This window comes from Macaca fascicularis, chromosome 2 (genome assembly GCF_037993035.2).
Source record: "Macaca fascicularis isolate 582-1 chromosome 2, T2T-MFA8v1.1".
NCBI lineage: Eukaryota > Metazoa > Chordata > Mammalia > Primates > Cercopithecidae > Macaca > Macaca fascicularis.
Genome location: NC_088376.1, coordinates 41,058,909 through 41,080,975, shown reverse-complemented (window position 1 = coordinate 41,080,975; position 22,067 = coordinate 41,058,909). Strand labels below are relative to the sequence as shown.

The 22,067-nt window shown below is 37.7% G+C and overlaps 1 protein-coding gene across 24 annotated transcripts in view; it reads right to left on the bottom strand.

The window, feature by feature from the left end:
- Positions 1-22,067, bottom strand: part of ARMC8 (armadillo repeat containing 8) — a 112,971-nt gene that overhangs the window by 55,734 nt on the left and 35,170 nt on the right. For 15 of the 24 annotated variants that reach the window (XR_012430739.1, XM_045386906.2, XM_074031111.1 and 12 more), the window contains 8 exons: positions 20,602-20,744; positions 20,400-20,497; positions 14,976-15,068; positions 9,097-9,177; positions 7,129-7,204; positions 6,941-7,031; positions 4,989-5,049; positions 2,224-2,424 (listed from right to left, as the gene is read on the bottom strand). Coding sequence is in view for 23 of the 24 variants with exons in the window: in XM_045386906.2 (XP_045242841.1) it covers positions 2,224-2,424; positions 4,989-5,049; positions 6,941-7,031; positions 7,129-7,204; positions 9,097-9,177; positions 14,976-15,068; positions 20,400-20,497; positions 20,602-20,744 (844 nt within the window). In the remaining variant the exon portion in view is untranslated. The remainder of the gene's footprint in view (positions 1-2,223; positions 2,425-4,988; positions 5,050-6,940; positions 7,032-7,128; positions 7,205-9,096; positions 9,178-14,975; positions 15,069-20,399; positions 20,498-20,601; positions 20,745-22,067) is intronic. The other 9 variants (XM_074031113.1, XM_074031112.1, XM_074031115.1 and 6 more) reach the window with 3 other exon arrangements.

The window sequence follows — 22,067 nt, the reverse complement described above, 5'->3', positions numbered from 1 at the left end:
AAACTGTATACGATGGTAACCATTACTATCTATTACAGTTATCTGAGACTTATGTTGGGTATGGGTTTTTTCAAGAGCATCATCAAAATTATCAGCATGAAGTAAATAATGCTATCTTTAAACATGCATAACTAATTATCAACTCTTCTATAAACTTGATCACCAAACTACTGTAAAAATAAAACAGAAGCATATTTTCAGGATACTTTCGATGACCGACTATGACCAAGTAACTATACAAAGTCTACCAATAATATAAATAATCTCATAACTAAAAGCCTTAATGTAATCATCCAAATGAATACCACTTTCCCCAAAGAAGTTACTTTGGAAAGGTTCACTCATCCGATGATGTAGGTGTTGTTCATAACATTCTGAGATCCTCTTCTGAAAATTCCTAAAGAGCTAACTGGTATTATTAGCTAGAAAACACTGACAGTGGTATAGCTTGATCAGTGAGGAGAATTTTAGTTGTCACTGACTGTGCGTGAAGATGGAGAAATTCAGTTGGGTAATATAACATAGGTAACAAAAAATTCCACAAAATGCAAAAGACTATATATATATATTTTACATATATATATAATTTGGGGTGGCTCTGAAAGCAATTCTTAATAGCTCCAAAACTTTTGTTCAAAGCAGACACTGATGGATTATAGGAACAACTTCCCAATACAGAATACTCACTTTGATAAGTTCTAACATTATCTAAAAGTCTTAACTACGTTCTAGTCATAAATTGAGATATAATACTGACTTGAACTAATATATTATGAAAATCACAAATTTATTAACATGTGAAGATTTCTCTTTATGGGTCTAGTGTCTATACTTTTGGGGTCAGAAACCTTTCGATAATCCATCATCAAAAATAAAGATGACAAAACAAACTATTACTTAAGTTTGGTATTAGGAAGTCATTTTTAAGGATTATTGTTGTTACAGTTTTACTGATGGAAATGAAATGGAAAAACTAATAGAAGGGATGATCTACGTACTAGTTAAATGATTTGCATATGCATAGGCTACATGTTCTCAAAATTATGTTTCCTTACTCTCATGGCCATCAAGACATTTTTTTGCCTTCCTGGGTGGTCAACTCAGGGTGTTCATGAGGCAGTAGTTAAGGGTTGCTCATGTATCTTTATATTGGTGAGATATAGTGTCAGTGTGAAAAAACGACCAGAAGGAAAACAGACAAGGCAACTGGTTAAATGTATGTAACCAATCACTTCTACTGGAAAAACACCACTAGTGAAAGAAGAGCAGACACATAAGTTTAATACCCAGAGGGTAGAGTACATTACTAATGCAAATACCAATGAAGGTTATTTTAGGCTCTTAAGAGAGTAAAGATATACCCTTAATAGTCTGCTTTATTTTCAACGTTAAATGCCAAATGAACAACTGCCTACCAGATGGGGTTTTTTGAAATTCAAAAGCATGAGGGAGAGGTCAAAAGAATAGCTACCATTGGAACCACTGGCATGAAAAATACAGTTACATTCATGAAACAGTACTGGTTACTAATTAAGAGGCAATATTCTCTCTACCATGGCCTCCTTGAATAAACTTTCTCTTACAGAATGTTCATGGCCTATGCTTAAAGAAATGGATAAGGCAAATAGGCCGAGATGCAACAAGTCAAAATAAATATCTATGTATTCTAAGGAACTTAGATTTTTCAGAAAAAGCACAATTTGGCCTTTTTGGTCCCAAATTCGAGACTAAATGATGCTTTAGCTATCACTAGCAGGTCCAAAGCACAGTATGAAACTGGAAAAAAGAGAAGATAAGGAAAGGTAACAAAACAGAAAGACTGTGATGGAAAGTAACATGGGACAACTTAGTCTCCTGTAACAAAAAGATTACTCCTGACCTAAAGAATGAGAATATAAAAACAGAGATGATTCCATGACCAAGCATAAGACTATACAGTTATATCAATACCCAGCTTGGAGAATCCACTATTTTTGAGGTTTAGTTAGGAGTCAGGATGCAATTTTCTTTACTGCTTATCTGCTCAGTAAAAACTTCCTGACAATAAATATTAAACAACTTGGATTCAAAAACTTACAAAGCAATATTATCTATGTTAACAAAGATAAAAGATCCTTTATTTAAAAGGGCTTTGAGCTGTAGTTATCAATTGGTTCAAAACTGTGAACAATAAGAAAAACTAAAAAATCTCCATTGAGCTGCTAAAAAAGGAAAATAACATACCCTTTTAATATCAGTGATGGCACTCACTGAGCTGGGATACTTGAAATAATCAGCAAGCATGGCAATGAGGTGATCAGTTATGCTAGCGATTCTCTGTAGCTCAACATCTGGTTCAATCAGATAGGCAAGTGTCTCAGCTCCTTCAACTCTCTCCTCTAGTAATCTCTCCTTACTGCACATTCGAACCAAACAAGGTAATGTCTGAAAGGTAGTGAGATTAATTATTTGCTTTTTGGTAAAGGTAAAAGCTTAAGCATATAGTGACTGAATCAACTCAATAGCTTTTATCAGGAGTAATGTTTGTGATCAAATATTTCCTTTACTGACTTCCAGAGCATAAAAGATTTTTTTTAAATGCAAAAACAAGCAAAATTCAGTACAGATTAATCATTTGTACTGGCACAATAAACTCTACTCACACATCAAAGTATATTAAAACAAATTCTAATTAGGCTTTTGGGACCGGTAAGACAAGTTCTATTGTACAACTTTGTAAAAGACATTTAAGAATCTCTAACAAATCATGTCTAATGGTTCTGCCCCATCCATCTATTTATTTACCTAAAAGAGACCCAGCAGTTTAATCAGGAATGATTTTGCCTTAGGAAAAGTATGCTATCTCTTCATTAGTGAGTAATATGGTTTATTTTTTGGTTTGGGGAGTCATACCTACAGTTGCCAAAACAAAATACAGCTTTAAAACTGCAGTGATCTGCCGGGCGCGGTGGCTCACGCCTGTAATCCCAGCACTTTGGGAGGCCGAGGCGGGCGGATCACAAGGTCAGGAGATCGAGACCATCCTGGCTAACACTGTGAAACCCCGTCTCTACTAAAAATGCAAAAAATTAGCCGGGCGAGGCGGCGGGCGCCTGTAGTCCCAGCTACTCGGGAGGCTGAAGCAGGAGAATGGCGTGAACCCGGGAGGCGGAGCTTGCAGTGAGCTGAGATCGCGCCACTGCACTCCAGCCTGGGCGACTAAGCGAGACTGTCTCAAAAAAAAAAAAAAAACCTGCAGTGATCTTACCATTACTCAGATTCCACCAGTTCTACTATAATGTGAGTGAAGCGTATCATTCACAGTTGCTAGGTTTTCTCCCAAGAACTTGCTGGAATTAGTAGTGGTATCCACGAGTCCAATTTTACTTCTGAGGTCCCTCAAAAATCTTGGCAATGGTTTTGGTAACTTACCTACATTAGGTTCTCAATAAAAATATTCCAGACATTTACTATTTCTTTTTCTTTTTCTTTTTTTTTTTTTTTTGAGACGGAGTCTCACTCTGTCACCCAGGCTGGAGTGCAACGGCGCGATCTCGGCTCACTGCAACCTCTGCCTCCTGGATTCAAGCAATTCTCCTTCCTCAGCCTTCTGAGTAGCTGGGATTACAGGTGCTCACCACCACGCCCGGCTAATTTTTGTATTTTTAGTAGAGACAGGGATTCACCAGGTTGACCAGGCTGGTCTCAAATGACATTTACTATTTCTAAGCCTGATGGATCCACTTGAAAGGACAATGTGGAAGTAGAAATTGAAATGTTATTATTATAGAAAGTCTTCCTCAAATATTGCAGGCAACTGTGCTTTGCTCTTTTATATATAAGTTTCTATTAAATCTTTTACCACAGAGCTTGGCACTTTATCGTTCACTACTAATTTCCTATTAGGCTAGAAGAAGCTTTATAATTCAACCCTAACGTTACTAGTTACTTTTTTCCCTAACATTACTAGTTACTAATATTTATTGATACCATAAATTCATGAATTATTTAATTTAATGCTCATGACTACTACATGAAGAATATACTACTAACATTTTACCAATGCAGAAAAAGAGGAAGGTTAGAGAAGTAAATAAATCAAGATAATTGCTATGGAAGGCCGTGGCACTCTATGCAGAGTTGTTTACTTAGGGAGTGTTCAGATCTCATTAAATTAATTGTCTTCCTCAAAGACTAAAGCAAATATTAGTTTTCTTTGTGCTCTTTTATCCTTGGGATCACCTCTCACATCATAATGTGAGATCTCATATTTATCAAATGACACATGATCAATTTATTTATACTTAATTTTTTATAGCTAATAAGACATTTTAATGTATTTAATATATTGTTATCCTCACAGTAACCCTGTGGCATAGATGAGCAGGAATTAATGCTTCAATTTTCATAATCTGGAGTCCGAGGCATCAAAAGAATAAAGGATGTCCAGTCAGAGGTGGAAGTGCTAAAACCAGAATCCCAGGTTTTAGGACTTTTAGGGCTGGTCTTTTCTCTAGGTTTTTCTAAATTCAAGTTGTATATGACATATCACAATGACAATGCTTGTTTTCATGTGTTATCTACTTATTGTCTTTCATTATGCCTTTTGATTATCAGCTACAAGAATGATATAAAGTCTTTTTCTGCAAAAATAGCAAATTGCCTCTAAAACTGTAATACAAATTTAATGACAATCAAGAACAAAATATATTTTCTATTCCACCTGAATTGTACACTTTTACAATTTCCACATCCTCCTAATTACCATAAAATGAAAAGGCTGTGACAATGAAAGAATTATTTCACGTTGACTTTCAAAACACATCTAAAATCAATTTTTAAAAACTATATGACATCCAATGAAAAGAAAGCATGGTCTTTTAATATTATTCTATGCCATGCACACATACTATAATGATAAATGTGTAAAATGAAATATGAATATCAATACTGATATTTAACACATAACTGGATAATTTTCACATTTTAAAGATAATTAATTAGCTTACCTTTAATACAATACAGTTATCATCTGTCCGAATTGCTCCAGCTCTACACATGTAAGTTAAACTGGAATAAGACAGCAGAAAGTAAGTTTTTGCTTGGAGTTTAAAGCTTTACATGAAAAATTATTTAACTTTTTAAGATTTTATAAAAAAATCGAAAACCAAATAATATCACTTATCTTGAGAGTGAAGATTTTGACAATTCGCTTTTCGGAGGTTCAGTCAATTTAACTGTCAAAGAAAACTAACTGACAAATACAGATGGGAAGCCAGCTATTAAAAAAACAAAACAAAAACCTACCAAATAGTTTTAAAAATAAATAACCTAATGATGGACACATTTTGAGGCTAGGTGCTGGGCACATGTTGTATTCTTTATACGTCAGAATCTTCCATAATAAAAAGGGAAAAATGTTCAAAATGAAACATAAGATTAACACGTTATCTAAGTTTAAATGAAGTGAAGTTGGAATATTCTAACTCTGAATGCAGCAGAAGTATCACAGAAGAGGCATTTAACTTGTAACACAGCTATCCATCATAAATGAACTATTCAGAGGTTAACAGCAGTGGCTTTGGGAACAAGTCAATAATTTGGTTCTAATGAACAACAATTGTAAGCTGCCTTTGAATAAGAATATAATTAATTTGTATTCCCTAGGCAGGCGCTGAACATTAAGCGCTTCAGAAATTTAAATTAATGAATTTCCTTTTTGATTACATTCCTTTAGCAAGATGGGGGAAAAAATTAAAACATCCCATGTTGGCTTCTACCACAAGTTATAAACAAATAGGTAAAATTATTTTACTTATATTGTAGAGGGCTAAAATATTTGTAGTTGTTATTATCTTGAGGCTTGTTACCACATTGTTTTTCTGAAACCATTTACTTGAGAACATTACCTTACTGACAGAGGCAAATGCTCAGTTTTAAAGACAAAAAGCAAGCAAAAAATACAAACAAAAACCAAACAATTCATGAGTAATTAATTGAAAATGCCAAATTCTCACCAAAATATTAGAACCACAGCTTAAATACTAAGATTAAACTGAGCATAGAACCCTACACAAGTGCTGAACACATCCATTTCATGTACTGATAATTACCGAACATGCACTGAATGCTTACATAAGCCAGACATTGTGCTAATAAAAACTCTGCAGCCGGGCACGGTAGCTCATGCCCGTAATCTCAGCACTCTGGGATAACGAGGTCAGGAGTTTGAGACCAGCCTGACCAACATGGTGAAACCCTGTCCCTACTAAAAATACAAAAATTAGCCAGGTGTGGTGGCACGTGCCTGTAATCCCAGTTACTGAAGAGGCTGAGGCAGGAGAATTGCTTGAACCCGGGAGGTGGAGGTTGCAGTGAGCCGAGATCATGCCACTGCACTCCAGCATGGGTGACAGAGTGAGACTCTGTCTCAAAAAAAAAAAGAAAAAAAAAAACTTTGCATAAATATCTTACAAACCATCACAATTTTATGAAGATTTGTGTGTGTGTGTGTGTGTGTGTGTGTGTTTTCCTCGAAAGATGAGGAAGCCACGTTCTCTGAAATCATCCCGTGGTTATCAACTTCAACTAATTCTCATTCCATATATCTATATCTTATAGTTCCCTGGCTAATACTTAGCATAGTATAGGTTGGTTAAATTTAATCTAATTCAGTATTATTTCAACTGAAGTACAAGGACAGTAGTTTGAGGATGTAATAAAGTAATTTTCTGAAGACAGTCTCAAATGTTATATAAGTGTTCCTGTTCTGCATACTACTAGTAACAAGCTGAGTATAAAAAACTCACATCCATTTAAGAAAATGTGGGATGGAACTCTGACTTTCAAATTTCAAAATCCCAAAATAAAACGGGGATTGGAAGCAAGCAACAAGCTGTCCAAAAATACTCTAAGATATTGATAAAGCACTGTCTTTCTTCCCAATTGTCCTGACTTTTACCATTTTGCTGATGTGAGCTGCATCTCAATAGGCTTATCCCTCTGTAACATCTTCACAAAAATCTGTGGTAACAATTCTCCATCAACCAAAACTAGAAATAAAACAAACAACAATGATTAAGGAAATTCTTCAAATCTACAAAGTTCATCAATTAAATCATGTAGGTGCCACTGAAAGCTCCAGCCTACCATTTACCAGGGTCATCGATACCTGGGGGTTTTCAAAAGCTAAAACTGAGAAACATTTCAGTGCTTGCATTCGAACCTGTAAAAATAAATGAACAAACAAAAAATGCATTTATTTTAATTTTGCAAATGCAAATGCTAATGTCTCAGAATCTAAATTCTTCTAAAAAATTAAGTAAATCTGCTTAAAATACTAACAGGCCTTAAAGACATAACAATAACACCTGTATAGCTGAAGAGCACAGTAAGTTAAAATTAACTATAAAAGTTAAAACTAATTTTGAAGTAATAGAAAAAAATGAGGAAGTAGCAATTTAAATTCAACTAGACAAATCTCTAATCAAAGTTAAAAAAAACTACAAAATACAGTTGGTAAGACAAAGAGAACTTAATAACAATTAATTACCAAGTGCCTTTCAAGGCAAAAAAAAAAAAAAAAAAAGAGTACTCTTATGCATGGAATGGAGCGAAGGAACAGAAGGAGAGGAAACAATGTTACAATAAAATTTAAGAAGCACTAATTTTTAAAATACCCATGAATTGTGCTAGTATTCCTCAGAACTAGGTGATACTTGGTTTGGGATAATACCAAGGACCAATCTCTTAACCATATATAATGTGCTTTACAATTTCCAGAAGCTCCTAAGAGATGTGTATTTTTTAAAATTCTTTCCATTCTAATCCAATCTAATCCTCACTTCCAAGCCTGAGTCTACACATGATGTTTTAATGTGGAACCTGAGTTTGACAAGCACTCACAAGATAGGTAGCTGGGGTATGAAGCCCCTCACCTGGGCAATGCTCTGCAGCACTAGTACGTGGCCACAGGAGGAACCTAGAATATACTAATGGCACTTTGGTAATACAGCAAACCCTGGCAGAAGAGTAATGTTAACAGACTAGTACCCTTTCCACAACCTGTAGGTTTTTCAAATCATTATAGTAAATAAGGAAGTCTAGTGCAGAAAAGATAGGAGAAATGGAGGAAGAGCTGGGGGAATTAATGAAGCTAGAGGAGATGAAGTAAAGGAACAATAAACAGCCACCTGAACAACTGTTTTTTGATGTGCAAGTGCTGACTGGTTTAGCCTCTGCATGGCACAGTAAAGAGGAGGTAGCTCTCAGTATATATTTCTTTCCCCTGCCTCTGGCTAGTTTGAAGTCAGTTCCACTCCCCATTCCTATCCTTATGAGCTCTTTACCAAGACTAAACTAGATAGCTGAGGTAGGGAAAACACACACATCAGTAGACCCTACCTGAAATAAATTTAAAGACTAAAAGGGCAGAATGGAGTCACTGCAAGAGGACAGAAGACAAAAATGACTGCTTCCCTGTTCTGCAACAAACTCCTGCAATACCCAACTCTAATGTGACACAATAAGGACTACATGTCAATATTTGCTACAACGTGTAGATGGACAACAATGAATGGCCAAGGTTTTAACTCAACACCTGGTAATATGACACTGCTTCCTTTTATATATAAAAGACAATAAAGAAAATTTAATTAGTAAGTCTGAAAACTCTTTACTTTTTAACTCAAAGTACACAACATAACATATTTTAAATGTTGATGTGTATGCAGGAATATGCTAAGTCTGAGACACTGTGGTTAAATAAAGGTCTCAAATATGAAATTAAATGTCTTTCTTGATATAGAAAGTCACTGCTTCTATACTTCGGGCATGACGGCACTGGTACCTCCCAAAAAGGATTTGAAATCTATTTAATGGGTGTAAATCAATAAGAACTCATGGTACAACTGTATTCTAAAAAACACAGAGATGCAAGGGCAGCCTTTTTTTTTATTTTTCAGAGCATTCTATAGCTAAAATGATGCCCTATAACATTTCACTGATAAAATACTACTTTTGATCACAATTATCAAAGAAGCAATAAAAATACGTGGGTCTCTTTCTAGACATCACAAACAAGGTATAAAAATCTGGCCACAATTTTTAACATCTTACTTTGTAGGACAGTGAGGTTAGTAGGTGAGCAATATTCTGAACTGCACCATGGTTAAATAAAATTGTTTGATGATCTGGCCCCTGTAAGAAAAGAGAATACAACAATACATTTAGAAGAGCAATGATTCATTCCAATAAAACCACATTTACTTAAATGTAGAAAACCACATTCACTACAGTAAAGAATCCTGTTACTCTTTGCTTAAATAAACTCAGACCTCAAAAAGCAGGACAAACACTGTGTTTAGTCCTGCAAGGGACTACCATATCTTAACTCATCTCAGTTCTAGAAATGCTGCCTCGTTACCTCCTAGAAATAAAGAAGTGGGCCCAGAAGCTATATTGGCACAAGTCCTCTGCAATTATTAAATAGAATACCACCACAGCAATAGAGCCACGATGAATTCTGCATTTCATGTGCACATTATTGCCCTATGCCCACAGGAAACAGTGGCAGAGTCATTCTTACAACTTAGAACTGATGAGTTAGTCAGGGGAACTCTAAAAATGAATTGTAAAAGAAACTGGACAAAGACTAACCTACCTTAACACATCAGGGAGGTCTGAATAATGCTATAGTGGGAAACACAACACTCCGTAACTGGGAAGTGAACAACAACATGTTTTGGTTTCCATATTTCTATCTCATTTTTCTTTTTAAAAGCATTGGTTCGGCCGGGTGGGTGGCTCACACCTGTAATCCCAGCACTCTGGGAGGCTGCAGCGGGCAAATCAAGAGGTCAGGAGATCAAGACCATCCTGGTCAATATGGTAAAATCCCATCTCTAGTAAAACTACAAAAATTAGCTGGGTGTGGTGGCGGTGCCTGTAGTCCCAGCTACTCCGGAGGCTGAGGCAGGAGAATTGCTTGAACCCAGGAGGCGGAGGCTGCAGTAAGCCAAGATCGTGCCACTGCACTCTAGCCTGGGCAACAGAGCGAGACCCTGTCTCAAAAAAAAAAAATTGGTTCTTAAGAGTCAGAAGGTAAAGAGATAGGAAAATGAAGGGTTTTTTTTTTTCCTCAATTCTGTTTTCTACTAATCCATGTACTAAAGAGCTTCAAAGTGGCAGAAGCTAAAGTTAATGCAAAGCTTCAAATGTGCCATAATTCTTTTTATATTCATAATTCTTTTTATATCCATATTCATTTTATATCCAACCTTATCCAATCAATTAATGAAAAATTAGTTAAAGCCAACACAGGAATGATATTTCATGCTTATCATTATTCAGAAGAGAAAAATATCACATAGGTAGGCTATCAGTCTGGGCTCACCAGAAGAAACCAGTTACTGGTCCAGCAAGCGCTCTCAAACCAGTTTCTCCAACCCATTATTTAAGCAAGTAACAACTGTCCTGAAGATGCTTGTTGTTTCTTGAGCCAAAACACCCATCATTTGAAGTGGGGAAATTAGCATTCATACTTCTGAATAGCACAACTGTCATATTCCACTATATAGGTAACGATCCCCAAATATTTTATGTATTATTAAAAGAATCCGTAAAAAACTCAGCAACTTCTCTCTGTCCATGCATTTTCTAACTTTGAGTTTCTTATTTTTAATCACAATACAGTATTCTACAGTTTGCTCATGCAAACCCCCATTGTATATTTTAGGTAGTTTCTAATGTTTTACTGCTATAAGCAGTGTTCTGTTGAACATTATTTGAAGCTGCATCTCAGTACAGATCCTGAGGTTATGAGGATAAATTCCCAGAGTAAAATGGTGTGATATAGTTATCATTACATATCCATCCAGAATGGTGCAAACCTGTTTTTGTAATAACTGAAAATACTGACAATCTCAGGGCATTGGTTTTAAGTGTGCTCCCTTTCCTCCCACCTCATCTGCAGTTATAAGTATAGGTACTACTTAATGGATACTGGATACCAGTGCCAGGCACTGCTCTAAACACTTTACATGCATTGTCTCATTTGAAACAAAGGAGTCTTTGGCTTATAAAGACAGTGGTGAAGACTGAAGTAGGGGAGCCAAGGAAAACAGGGGTCGCGTAAGGATTCGACGCATTTTTTCTTACCTAGTTACTAAATCATGAAGATAAGCCAAAATTAGCCCCAGCTTATGTCATCACACTAAGGTTTTTTGAGTTCCTTATCAATTTTGACAACCCAGTTTAGACACTGGCAGAGCTTAGCAAAAGCTAAGTAGGCAGGGTGCTACCTCAGGCTCTTGCACCTCATTGTTTTTCCACCTCTAACTGCAATCTGTTCTCCTACCTTGAGGTGACCTAATAGATATTTTTCAAGACATTTTATACATATACAGCAGATACATAAATACATTCTTTCCCCCATTTTAATACAAATGGTAGAATACTATAAACACTGCTCTAAACCTTTTCTTCCTTTACAATTTATCTCAGATCATTCATATCAGTACATAAAGTTTTCTCATTTATTTGTTGGCCTTATTCTATTATAGGAATGTTCTAAACTTTAACTAGTACCCTATAAACACTTAGATTGTTTTCAGTCTTTTACTATTAATAACATCATTTCAGCGTATACCCATGTGCTTGTAACTTTTTTTCTAAGATCTAAATAAATTACGGCACATCCTTTCTAAGTTATATTTACAATGGATGGGGAAAAGATCAAGCGCACTGCAATTCTCTCTATATATAATTGTTTCCTGGTGCTGATAGATACTTTACTTTATCCCTCAAATTCTTTGCCTCAAAGATGGCAGCAAGTACTTGTTACAAAAGAAGTTCTTCCTCCTCTCTGAGGGTGTACACACTATTGTGTAAAAGCAATTGTAAGGGGCCAGACGCGGTGGTTCACGTCTGTAATCCCAGCACAGATGGCTTGAGGTCAGAAGTTCGAGACCAGCCTGGCCAACATGGTAAAACCCCATCTCTACTTAAAAAAAAAAACAAAAAACGAAAATTAGCCAGATATTGTGGTGCACACCTGTAATCCCAGCTACTCGGGAGGCTGTGGCAGGAGAATCGTCTGGACCCAGGGGACTAAGTTTGCAGTGAGCCGAGATCACGCCACAGAACTCTAGCCTGGAAGACAGAGTAAGACTCCATCTCAAAAAAAAAAAAAAAAAAGCAATTGCAAGGAGGGAATTAGTGGCTAAACCAACTAGCGAGGAGGCTCTGTCACTTGAGACTTATCAGTCTCTCGTTCATCTTTCTCCAAATCAACCTGCAGCAACCTGGTGGTGAGGGGCAGCATCCACTGGGTGGGAAGCATGTAAGTCCTCATGGCTTCTTCCCCCCTCCCCCCCAGAGACAGGGTCTCACTACATTGTCCAGGCTGGTCTTGAACTTCTGAGCTCAAAGGATCCTCTCACTTAGGCCTCCCAAAGTGCTGAGATTATGGGCACGAGCCACCACGCCTGGCCTAATTCTCATGGTCTTAAACTCCAAAAAACAGGTCTCAGAAATCTGAGTAAATACTTAACAAATAGCAACCGTTCAGAAGTTAGAATTTCAACAAATATTATTTCTGTTGGGCGTTTTTTGCTCAATAAATCAGAGAGAATTTTTCAAAAATACAATTATGATTAGATTACAACACAAATGCTTTAGTGATCTCTTTTTCCCTTCCCCAAAGTATGTAAATTTATTTAATACTGATACCAGTCAAAGCAAATTAGTAATTTTAAGTTTTGTCATTTAATCTTAGCTTAATGTGAGTCCCTACAAATGAATCCTAAAATTCTATTACCTTATTTTTAGCCTATATGCAAAAAAAGAACAACATGAAAATAAAAGGGTTTTATGTTTAATGACAATACATGGACCATTGGATCAGTTGTTCTCAAAGATACATGTTGTCAGTATATTGGTAAAGTTGTTAATATTGTATTTTAGGCTTTTACTATTGTCACTGGATTTATAAATGCTATACTGTTTCTTGAAGTCTAGCTATGTCTCAGAATATTTAAATGTGGTTATTTAATTACAGTGGCAAATGCTAATTTATCCAATTAAAAGGTGAGTAAAGGTGACTTTCTCTGATAACATCTTCCCTTCTGTCAGTGGTATGAGGGTGGCTGTTAAATCATTATCCTCAGTTTAAGTTTCTCTCCAACAAAAAAAATAGTGATTTAATGGTACTCTATAATTTCAGCTAAAACAGCATTGAGAAGTTTCAGATGAGCAATCCCTAAAGTGCTGAAGTTTCTGATGAGTAATCCTGAAAGCTATTTAGGTAACTTCAGGAATGGGATTATTCAAACTTCTCATAGCTTAAAATAATTTAACATGTAGTTATTCCTCCAGGTCCAATTTTCGGTAGCCTTTTGGGATTACTGTGGTTATGACTAGTAGATGCTGGGCTCTGTTGAACGCTCAGGAATAGATTTTTCTTTCCTTTTTTTTTTTTTTTTTTTGAGACAGGGTCCTGTTCTGTGACTCAGGCTGAAGTGCAGTGGTGCAATGACTGGTTCACTGCAGGCTCAACCACCTAGGCTCAATCGATGCACCTCAGTCTCTTGGGTAGCTGGGACTACAGGCACACGCCACCATGCCTGGCTAATTCTTTTATATTTTTTGTAGAGACAGGGTTTCACCATGTTGCCCAGACTGGTCTTAAACTCCTGGGCTCAAGAGAGCCACCTGCCTTGGCCTCTCAAAAAGTGCTGAGATCACATGTGTGAGCCACTGCACCCAGCCCCTGAAAAATTTTTAATGAGGCATACAGTTCTGGAGCATCTTCCTCAATTTGCCATGCTGGCTATAAGACGTCATTTTGTTGTTGGAAAATTTTAGGCCTTGATGGTTTGAGCTCCTTTTAAACAAGTGAGTTGCAAAAAAACCTGTCATTTTCTTAAAGCCTTTCTTTGCCCACCTCAAAAGATTAAGGCATTGTTCCATATCTCTGCTCCTATGAGTTAGCCCACACTTTGTCAAAGTAATCCAAGAACAGAAACTTCAAAACTTTTTCACAAATATCTTAAATAGTACCGAATAGATTGTGCTAATCAGCTAGGGTTTGTTTGGAAGAGGGTTTAGATGTCTAAATTACAATGTAGAAACTTTTCCTAGAACCGGGTGATTTAGTTTTCATTTATTCGGAACGCTGTTCTAAAACAGCATAGACCTGTGTCTTCCAGGTGTTCTCTTATCCCTTCTTTCCTATAGTTCCCAAAGCTCCTTACTTGCAACTTGTATTATAAACAATAGGACGTATTATAAATGATATAGTATCATCAGAAGATAATTATTTGGTTGGAAGTTAGAAAATGTGTAGAAATTAAGAAAGATCTCAAGTAATCACCCATGGTTATCAAAAATGACACATTCAACATATAATCTATAAAGCAAACTAAATGGCACTTCATAGGCTGAAGGGAAAAGAAAGAGAAACTTTACTCAACAATGAGAAGAATCTCTCTCATTTCTCCTTATATGAGATCACTTAAACCAGTTTCCAGTAATAGGGAACAAGGGTGAGGGGAAACAGTCATGATCACACATTGCTGGTAGTATAAAGTGGTATAATCTCTATTTTAAAAAAGTGGTAAAATTACAAATACATATATTCTTTGACCCCAAAATTTTATTTCTTATAAAATGCCTTATATACAAGGTATTTTTTGCAGTACTGTTTTATAATAGCATAAGACTGGAAACAAACTAAATGCCCAACAATAGAGGACTGGATAAATAAATCTATGCACTAAAATACTATGCACTGTTTAAAAAAAAAAAAAAAGAATGGGGGAGAGCCTTAGAGATATGTCAAGTGAACAGTATGTATGTATGATATGCTGTCATTTGTGTTTAAATATACAAACATATATATACACACACACACACAGGTCTACTTATATATGTATAGATTACCTCTGGGAGAGTACACAAGATTTTACATTATAGATAATATTTATTCTGGTTCTTACTTTACAGCAGTGTGAGAAGATCTGACAGATGTACTCCTGGGTATAGCGGGACCTGCTAAGCAGTGCCATGAGGTGTGGTATCACTGTGGCATCCTGGGGAAGGAGAACACAGCAACAAGAAACTCAGGCACCATGAGTACGTTTGATAAAACACAAAATATTTCCACGAGAAGGTAGTCAAACCTCTTATCTTAATGACAGTAAATCAAGTCTCCTTAAGGCACAGTGCAAAACAAAAGCAACGTGGCCATGAAAATTGTCTAGGTCAACAACAAAGAAAGAGGCTTCAATATTCATCCTTGATAGCAAAATATGGGAACAGGAAATTCTCAATAACTCTCTCAAAAATTGCCTACATCCTCATGATAAAATCATTTCAATAAGACGTGACAGAAATCAGTTCTGAAACCAAAATGTGAGGTAACTAGTACATTATGCACTAGTAAATAGTTTATAAGGAAGAATTTTTGTATAAAAACGAAATTTGAAAATTTTGATCTCCAAAACGTTAAGCACCAGTAACTACTAACAATCTCTCATAGAGACTGCAGTTAGCTATTTTCAATCTGTACAAGACGAGACAATTTACATGACTGGCAGCTTCTCAGGTACAGCCCACTCTCTGCCTATTGCTGACACTTAACAACCTATGTAGTAGCACAGAAAAAGAGAAAATAACCCACTCTGCTGCAAGTCTCTCCAAGAATTTCCTTTTATTTAGGATGCAGGCCAGGAGCGGTGGCTCATGCCTGTAATCCCAGCACTTTAGGAGGCCGAGGCGGGCAGATCACCTGAGGTCAGGAGTTTGGGACCAGCCTGACCAATATAGCAAAACCCTGTCTCTACCAAAAATACAAAAATTAGCCGGCCGTCATGGTGCATGCCTGTAATCCCAGCTACTTGAGAGGCTGAGACACAAGAATCACTTGAACCGAAGAGGCGGGGGTTGCAATGAGATTACGCCACTGCACTCCAGCCTGGGTGACAGAGCAAGACTCTGTCTCAGAAAACAAAAACAAAAACAACCAACGAAAGAATGCAGAAGGAATTAAAAGTTGAAAGGTATTTGGCTGGAACTACAGATAAAAAAGGAGACTTAGCTCAAGCTTCCTAATCAATGATATCACAAGAGCTATGCTTCTCAAGAAGGAATGTGCATGCAAATTCCCAGGAGATGTCCTTAATGTACAGACTCTGATACTGTAGGTTTGGGGTAGGATCCTGAGAGTCAGCTTCCAAATGAGGCTGATGCCACTGGTCCACAGACCATAATTTGAGGATCCTCACCAGAGACAACAGAGGGCAAAGAAAAAAACTTAAAAGAACACCCTTGCTGGGAGGAATAAGATTTGGGATTCTCCTCGGGAAAAAAAAGAATGCCCAAGATACATAAAAGCCAAGTAGGAAAACAGAAGGCTGCTGATTCCCTACAAGTAGAATATCTCCCCCATTTGTTAGTATAACCCTTTGTGTTTACACAAGTAGTTTAAAAACAAAATGGAAAACTTAGAAAACTTCAAAAAAGTCAGATACTAAGTGCACAGAAAGAAAAGGAAAATGTCAAGTGGGGGAAGGTGAATTGGGGTTTCACTGGCAGAGGACAGTGAAGTAGGTAGCAGCTAAGATAGAAAAGGCAAACAGAGGTAGATTAAAAAGCCTCTACTGGGCTCCTAAAGCTATGTCCACCTCCTTCCTTTTCTCTAATGTTCTCACATTCCTCACTTTCCCTTAGTCACAATAGCCCTCATCTCATTTCTTCACATCTGCCCCCTTTCTGTCAATTGTGTCTATATATCTACAGTTTACAGATTATTAAATAAGGCAAATAACAATTATTACATACAAAATTTGCCCAAAATCACCCATCTGATAAACACGATTTCAAACTAGAAATCCTGCTGTTTTTTTACTGGACTACCTACCCCATCTCTATTCTACTGCCTGAGTTGCTCAAACAGCTGGCCTCTACACACTCCAACTCATGGAAGTCAGTTAATTACACGGAAACACTATTGCTAGTTATTCCCCAATCCAACTCTTCACAAATTCTCCACTGTCTCTGAGGCATAAAATATTTGAGGCACAAAATTGAGATGGTTCATAATTTAGATACTCTAAATTTAACCTCCCTGGGTCTCAATTTTCTCATGTAAAACAGCTGGCATAGACCAGAATTTTCCAAATTGTGCACCAGGATCCATTAGTAGGTCATGAATCAGTTTAGAGAGTAAGATGGAAGGAGTTTAAATAGTTGGCCAGGACCAACTTCTCCCCTTATTATGGGATTGAGGGTAGGTGAGAAACTTCCAGGGTAAAAAAGACAGGTGACTGGCTTACTCTCTTTGCAAACATTACAATATGAACTACAGGAAAATAAATTGATATTTACTAAGTCCTCTATGGGATCCTTTGAGCAAGATGTTTACAGTAAACCAGCAGTTCTCAAAGAAAGAACTTTGAGAGCAGCAGTATCTAAGTTACTTGGAAATTTGTCAGAAATGCAAATTCTCAGGCCACACCCAAGACTCACTGGATCAGAAACTGGAGGTGGAGTCTAGCAATCCCTGTTTAACAAGCCCACCACATAATTCTAGTGCAACCTCAAACACTCTATAGATTTATGAGGCATGACTCCCTGAAGAATGTCACATAAAACCATGAGGTATAAAATAAAGACATTAGGCCAGGAGCGGTGGCTCATGCCTGTAATCCCAACACTTTGGGAGGCTTAGGCGGGCGGAGGTCAAGAGTTCGAGACCAGCCTGGCCAACATGGTGAAACCCCGTCTCTACTAAAAATACAAAAAAAAATTAGCCGGGCATGGTGGTGCACATCTGTAATTCCACCTACCTGGGAGGCTAAGGCAGGAGAATTGCTTAAACCTGGGAGGTGGAGGTTGCAGTGAGTCGAGATCGAGCCACTGCACTCCAACCTGGGCAACAGTGCAAGACTCCATCTCAAAAATAAATTTAATTTAATTTAATTAAAAAATATATATATATATATGTGTTTCATACTGTAGGTGCTCCCTACTGTGTGAGGTGACCCATAAATCTCACCTACTGACCACCTTATGTATCATTAAGGGCCAGAAGAGTATGTGTCTGATGTAGGAAGGACAGACTAGGCAGCCATGTGACATGTCTCCTCTCCATGCTTGCTTTGCCTCTTCCTCTTGATTACTTATAGTCTTGAAACATTTATAAAGCCTGATTCTGGATAAGATCTCTGACTCCTGTGTGTATAATCTGACAATATGATTCGTTGTGTTAGCTCAGATAATCACAACCACCGTTTTTTTAAAGAATGAAAAATGATGGCATAGAAACCAGAAGGCATTACATCTGTGGAAATATGTCATGAAACTTGTCTTAGGATTCTTTCACATACACATACATACATGCACACATATACACACACATATACAAATTGACATGTATAGTGAGGCAGGGGAAAATATGCTTCTTGCTGTGAACTGTGAATAAGAGTGTTTAAAAATATTGGCCTAGGGGCCGGGCGCGGTGGCTCAAGCCTGTAATCCCAGCACTTTGGGAGGCCGAGACGGGCGGATCACGAGGTCAGGAGATCGAGACCATCCTGGCTAACACGGTGAAACCCTGTCTCTACTAAAAAAAATACAAAAAACTAGCCGGGCGAGGTGGCAGGCGCCTGTAGTCCCAGCTACTCGGGAGGCTGAGGCAGGAGAATGGCGTAAACCCGGGAGGCGTAGCTTGCAGTGAGCTGAGATCCGGCCACTGCACTCCAGCCTGGGTGACAGAGCGAGACTCCGTCTCAAAAAAAAAAAAAAAAAAAAAAAAAAAAAATATTGGCCTAATTATCAGTAAGAAAGCCCCATGTAAAGTGACTGTAATTTACAATAATCTATTGTATATTGAAAAATAGCTAGAAGAGGCCGGGCGCAGTGGCTCACACGCCTGTAATCCCAGTACTTTCAGAGGCTGAGGCAGGAGAATCACTTGAACTCAGGAGGCAGAGGTTGCAGGGCCAAGATTCCTCCACTGCACTCCACCCTGGGCGAGAGAGACTCCATCTCCAAAAAAAAAAAAAAAGCCAGAAGAAAAGAATTTGGGCCAAGCACAGGGTCTCATGCCTTCCTCTCCACTTCTCTAAGTCTTATCCATTATTCAAAACCCAGATTAAATTTTAGCTTCTCTGCAAAGCCTACTCTGCTGGATTTCAACTGAAAGTCAGCTGAACTCCCTATCATTCATCTAGCGTAAAATAAACTTCTCTTAAGTTCTACATACAGAGAGATAAAAATGGGTCTTTTTAAAAATAGCTTGTAAATTCCTCAAAGTCTGAGACCGTCTTTCACTTTCTTGCAAAGCTGAGAGCATCTGATATTTGGAAATAAGCAAGAACTTTATTCATGTACTTATTTAGAGACAGAGTCTGCCCTGTCGCCCAGGCTGGAGTAGGGTGGTGTGATCTCAGATCACTGCAACGTCTCCTCCTGGGTTCAAGTGATTTTCATGGCTCAGCCTCCCCAGTAGCTGGCATTGCAGGCATGTGCCACCATGCCTGGTTAATTTTTGCAGTTTTAATAGAAATGGGAGTTTCACCATGTTGGCCAGGCTGGTCTCGAACTCCTGGCCTCAGGTAATATATCCACCTTGAACTCCTAAACTGCTAGGATTACAGGCGTGAGCCACCATACCCAGCTGAGACTTTTATCATTTTTTATTTTTAGTGACAGGATTTCACTCTGTCACCTAGGCTGAGGTGCAGGGGCACCATCATAGCTTACTATAACCTCAAACTCCTAGGCTCACGCAATCCTTCCACTGCAGTCTCATGAGTAGCTAGGACTATAGGCATGCATCATTGCACCAGGCTAATTTATTTTTATTTTTTTCTTGTAGAGATGGAGTCTTGTTGCCAGGCACGGTGGATCACACCTGTAATCCCAGCACTTTGGGAGGCTGAGGTGGGTGGATCACGAGGTCAGGAGTTCAAGACCAGCCTGGCCAAGATGGTGAAACCCCATCTCTACTAAAAATACAAAAAATTAGCCAGGCATGGTGGCACACACTTGTAATCCCAGCTACTCCAGAGGCTGAGGCAGAGAATTGCTTAAACCTGGGGGGGAGTGGAGGTTGTAGTGAGCCGAGATCGTGCCACTGCACTCTGGCCTGGGCAACAGAGTGAGACTCCAACTCAAAAAAAAAAAAAAGAGAGAGAGATGGAGTCTTGTTATGTCATTCTGGTTTGTCTTGAACTCCTGGCCTCAAGCAATCCTCCCACCTCAGCCTCCCAAAGCACTGGGATTACAGGTGTGAGCCACCATGCCCAACTGAGACTTTTTTACATAACACAGTTAGGATAAGTCTGAAGATGCTAAGCAAATTAGGAGTAGGCTGTTAGTGAAATGTAACTAATGTCTCAAATCCATCTAAAACTCACTGTATACAGTAGCTCCTCTGGAGTGACAGGACTGGTGAAGATGGTACGCAGGCATCGGAGGCAAGCTTCAATAAACTTCAGGTCTGGGGACAGTAGTCCTATTAACAGAAACTAGATTTAGGACTAATCCTTTCAACCAGTATTTAAAGCACTGCAAACTGATTCTCAGCCTTACTTGAGCAAAAATGGCTTCCCTACGTACCTTGCAATAAGGCAGGGATAATATGGCAGTCCAGTAGAGACTTGACATTGTTTTCAGTACCCATAGCAAGACTTCCCAACACCACTGCACATTCAGTTTTCAGCTCTGTGCTTGAGGTTTCTTGCTGAAGCAAGTACAACAATCTAAAAAGAAGGAAATTAATAAACAAAGAGACTAAAAAATGTAAACAAGACTCAATATGACCAAAAAAGGCTGTGTGGTCCACATACTAAAAATACGGTTGGTTGAGTTTATATGAATCGAATGGTCATTTGTTTATCTCATCTGCTAATTAAAGAAACATCTGGAAAAATCTAGAAGAGGTTTTGAAAACAAGAACTATCATATTCTCAGGGTTTATAAAAAGTGTAAATCTGAAAGTTGTCTACAAGTGGTCTCTGTAGAAACAGCATCATCGAGTCCACGTCATCTACCACTTCCTGTTGGGTCTCCAAAATATGAAGACTCTCAATGCCATGTGCTGCCAGATCTTAAATTCAAACTACAAACAATACTGCTCTGAATCCAGAGCAGTGGTGCAGAGTTTGTAGAGATCGAGCCCAGAGGGAATATTCAGAGCCCTTGTGCAGCTCCTCAAGCAAGGGAAATTTCTTCTTTCTCCACTTCTCATTTGGAAAATGAAGACATCCTCTCATTTCCACTCCAGCCCAGCTTGCCAAACAAATACTCCCCAAACCCTAACCTGTCTCCACTTATAACCATCTACCTTATGTTCGAAGATAGGACCCTCATGCTCCATAAAGTACTATTTATATATACCAAACATAAATCCCCTAAGAAAGGCTGCTGACAGCTTTACAGTTACTAAAGTATACATTTGAGGGTGGTGAGTTAAAACATTTAAACCATTAATTCTGTTTCAAAACCAGAAAATAAGGAGGAAAAAAAACAAAATAATAAATAATTCTGAATGAAAAGCTAACAGCAATTGCACAGAAAACTAGCTCTGAGGAGCAAAAGTAAAGAGGAAGTTACATAACTGTCATTGCCTGCCTAAAGGACGCTTATTAGGTCACCAAAAGAAGAAATTAAACTTCCTAAACTTCCTACATTAACTTAAAAAACAGCAAATTGTTAAAATGAAACTGGATTAAAAATCAAGCAGGGTTTTTTTCCTTTAACTTCAACAAGGTCTTAAGACTCCTAATAAATTACCCACTCACACAAAAAACTGCCAAGGCTCTAAGGAAATGGAGAAGAAAGTATTAGGCTGCTGTACATTGCCTATGTACCTAACAAACCCTTTTATTGTCAGGTCAAAGGTCTTCCAAGTATTAACACATTCACTTCTTATTACATTCTCTGTTACTTTATAATTTTTTTCCTTAGAGATGGTGTAAATACTTACGCTTATTTTTAAAAATAGGATTTATTTTAAGAATTAAATAGACAATACAGGAAAAAATGGGTTCTATTATTGAAAGTAAGAAATACATTAGAAATTA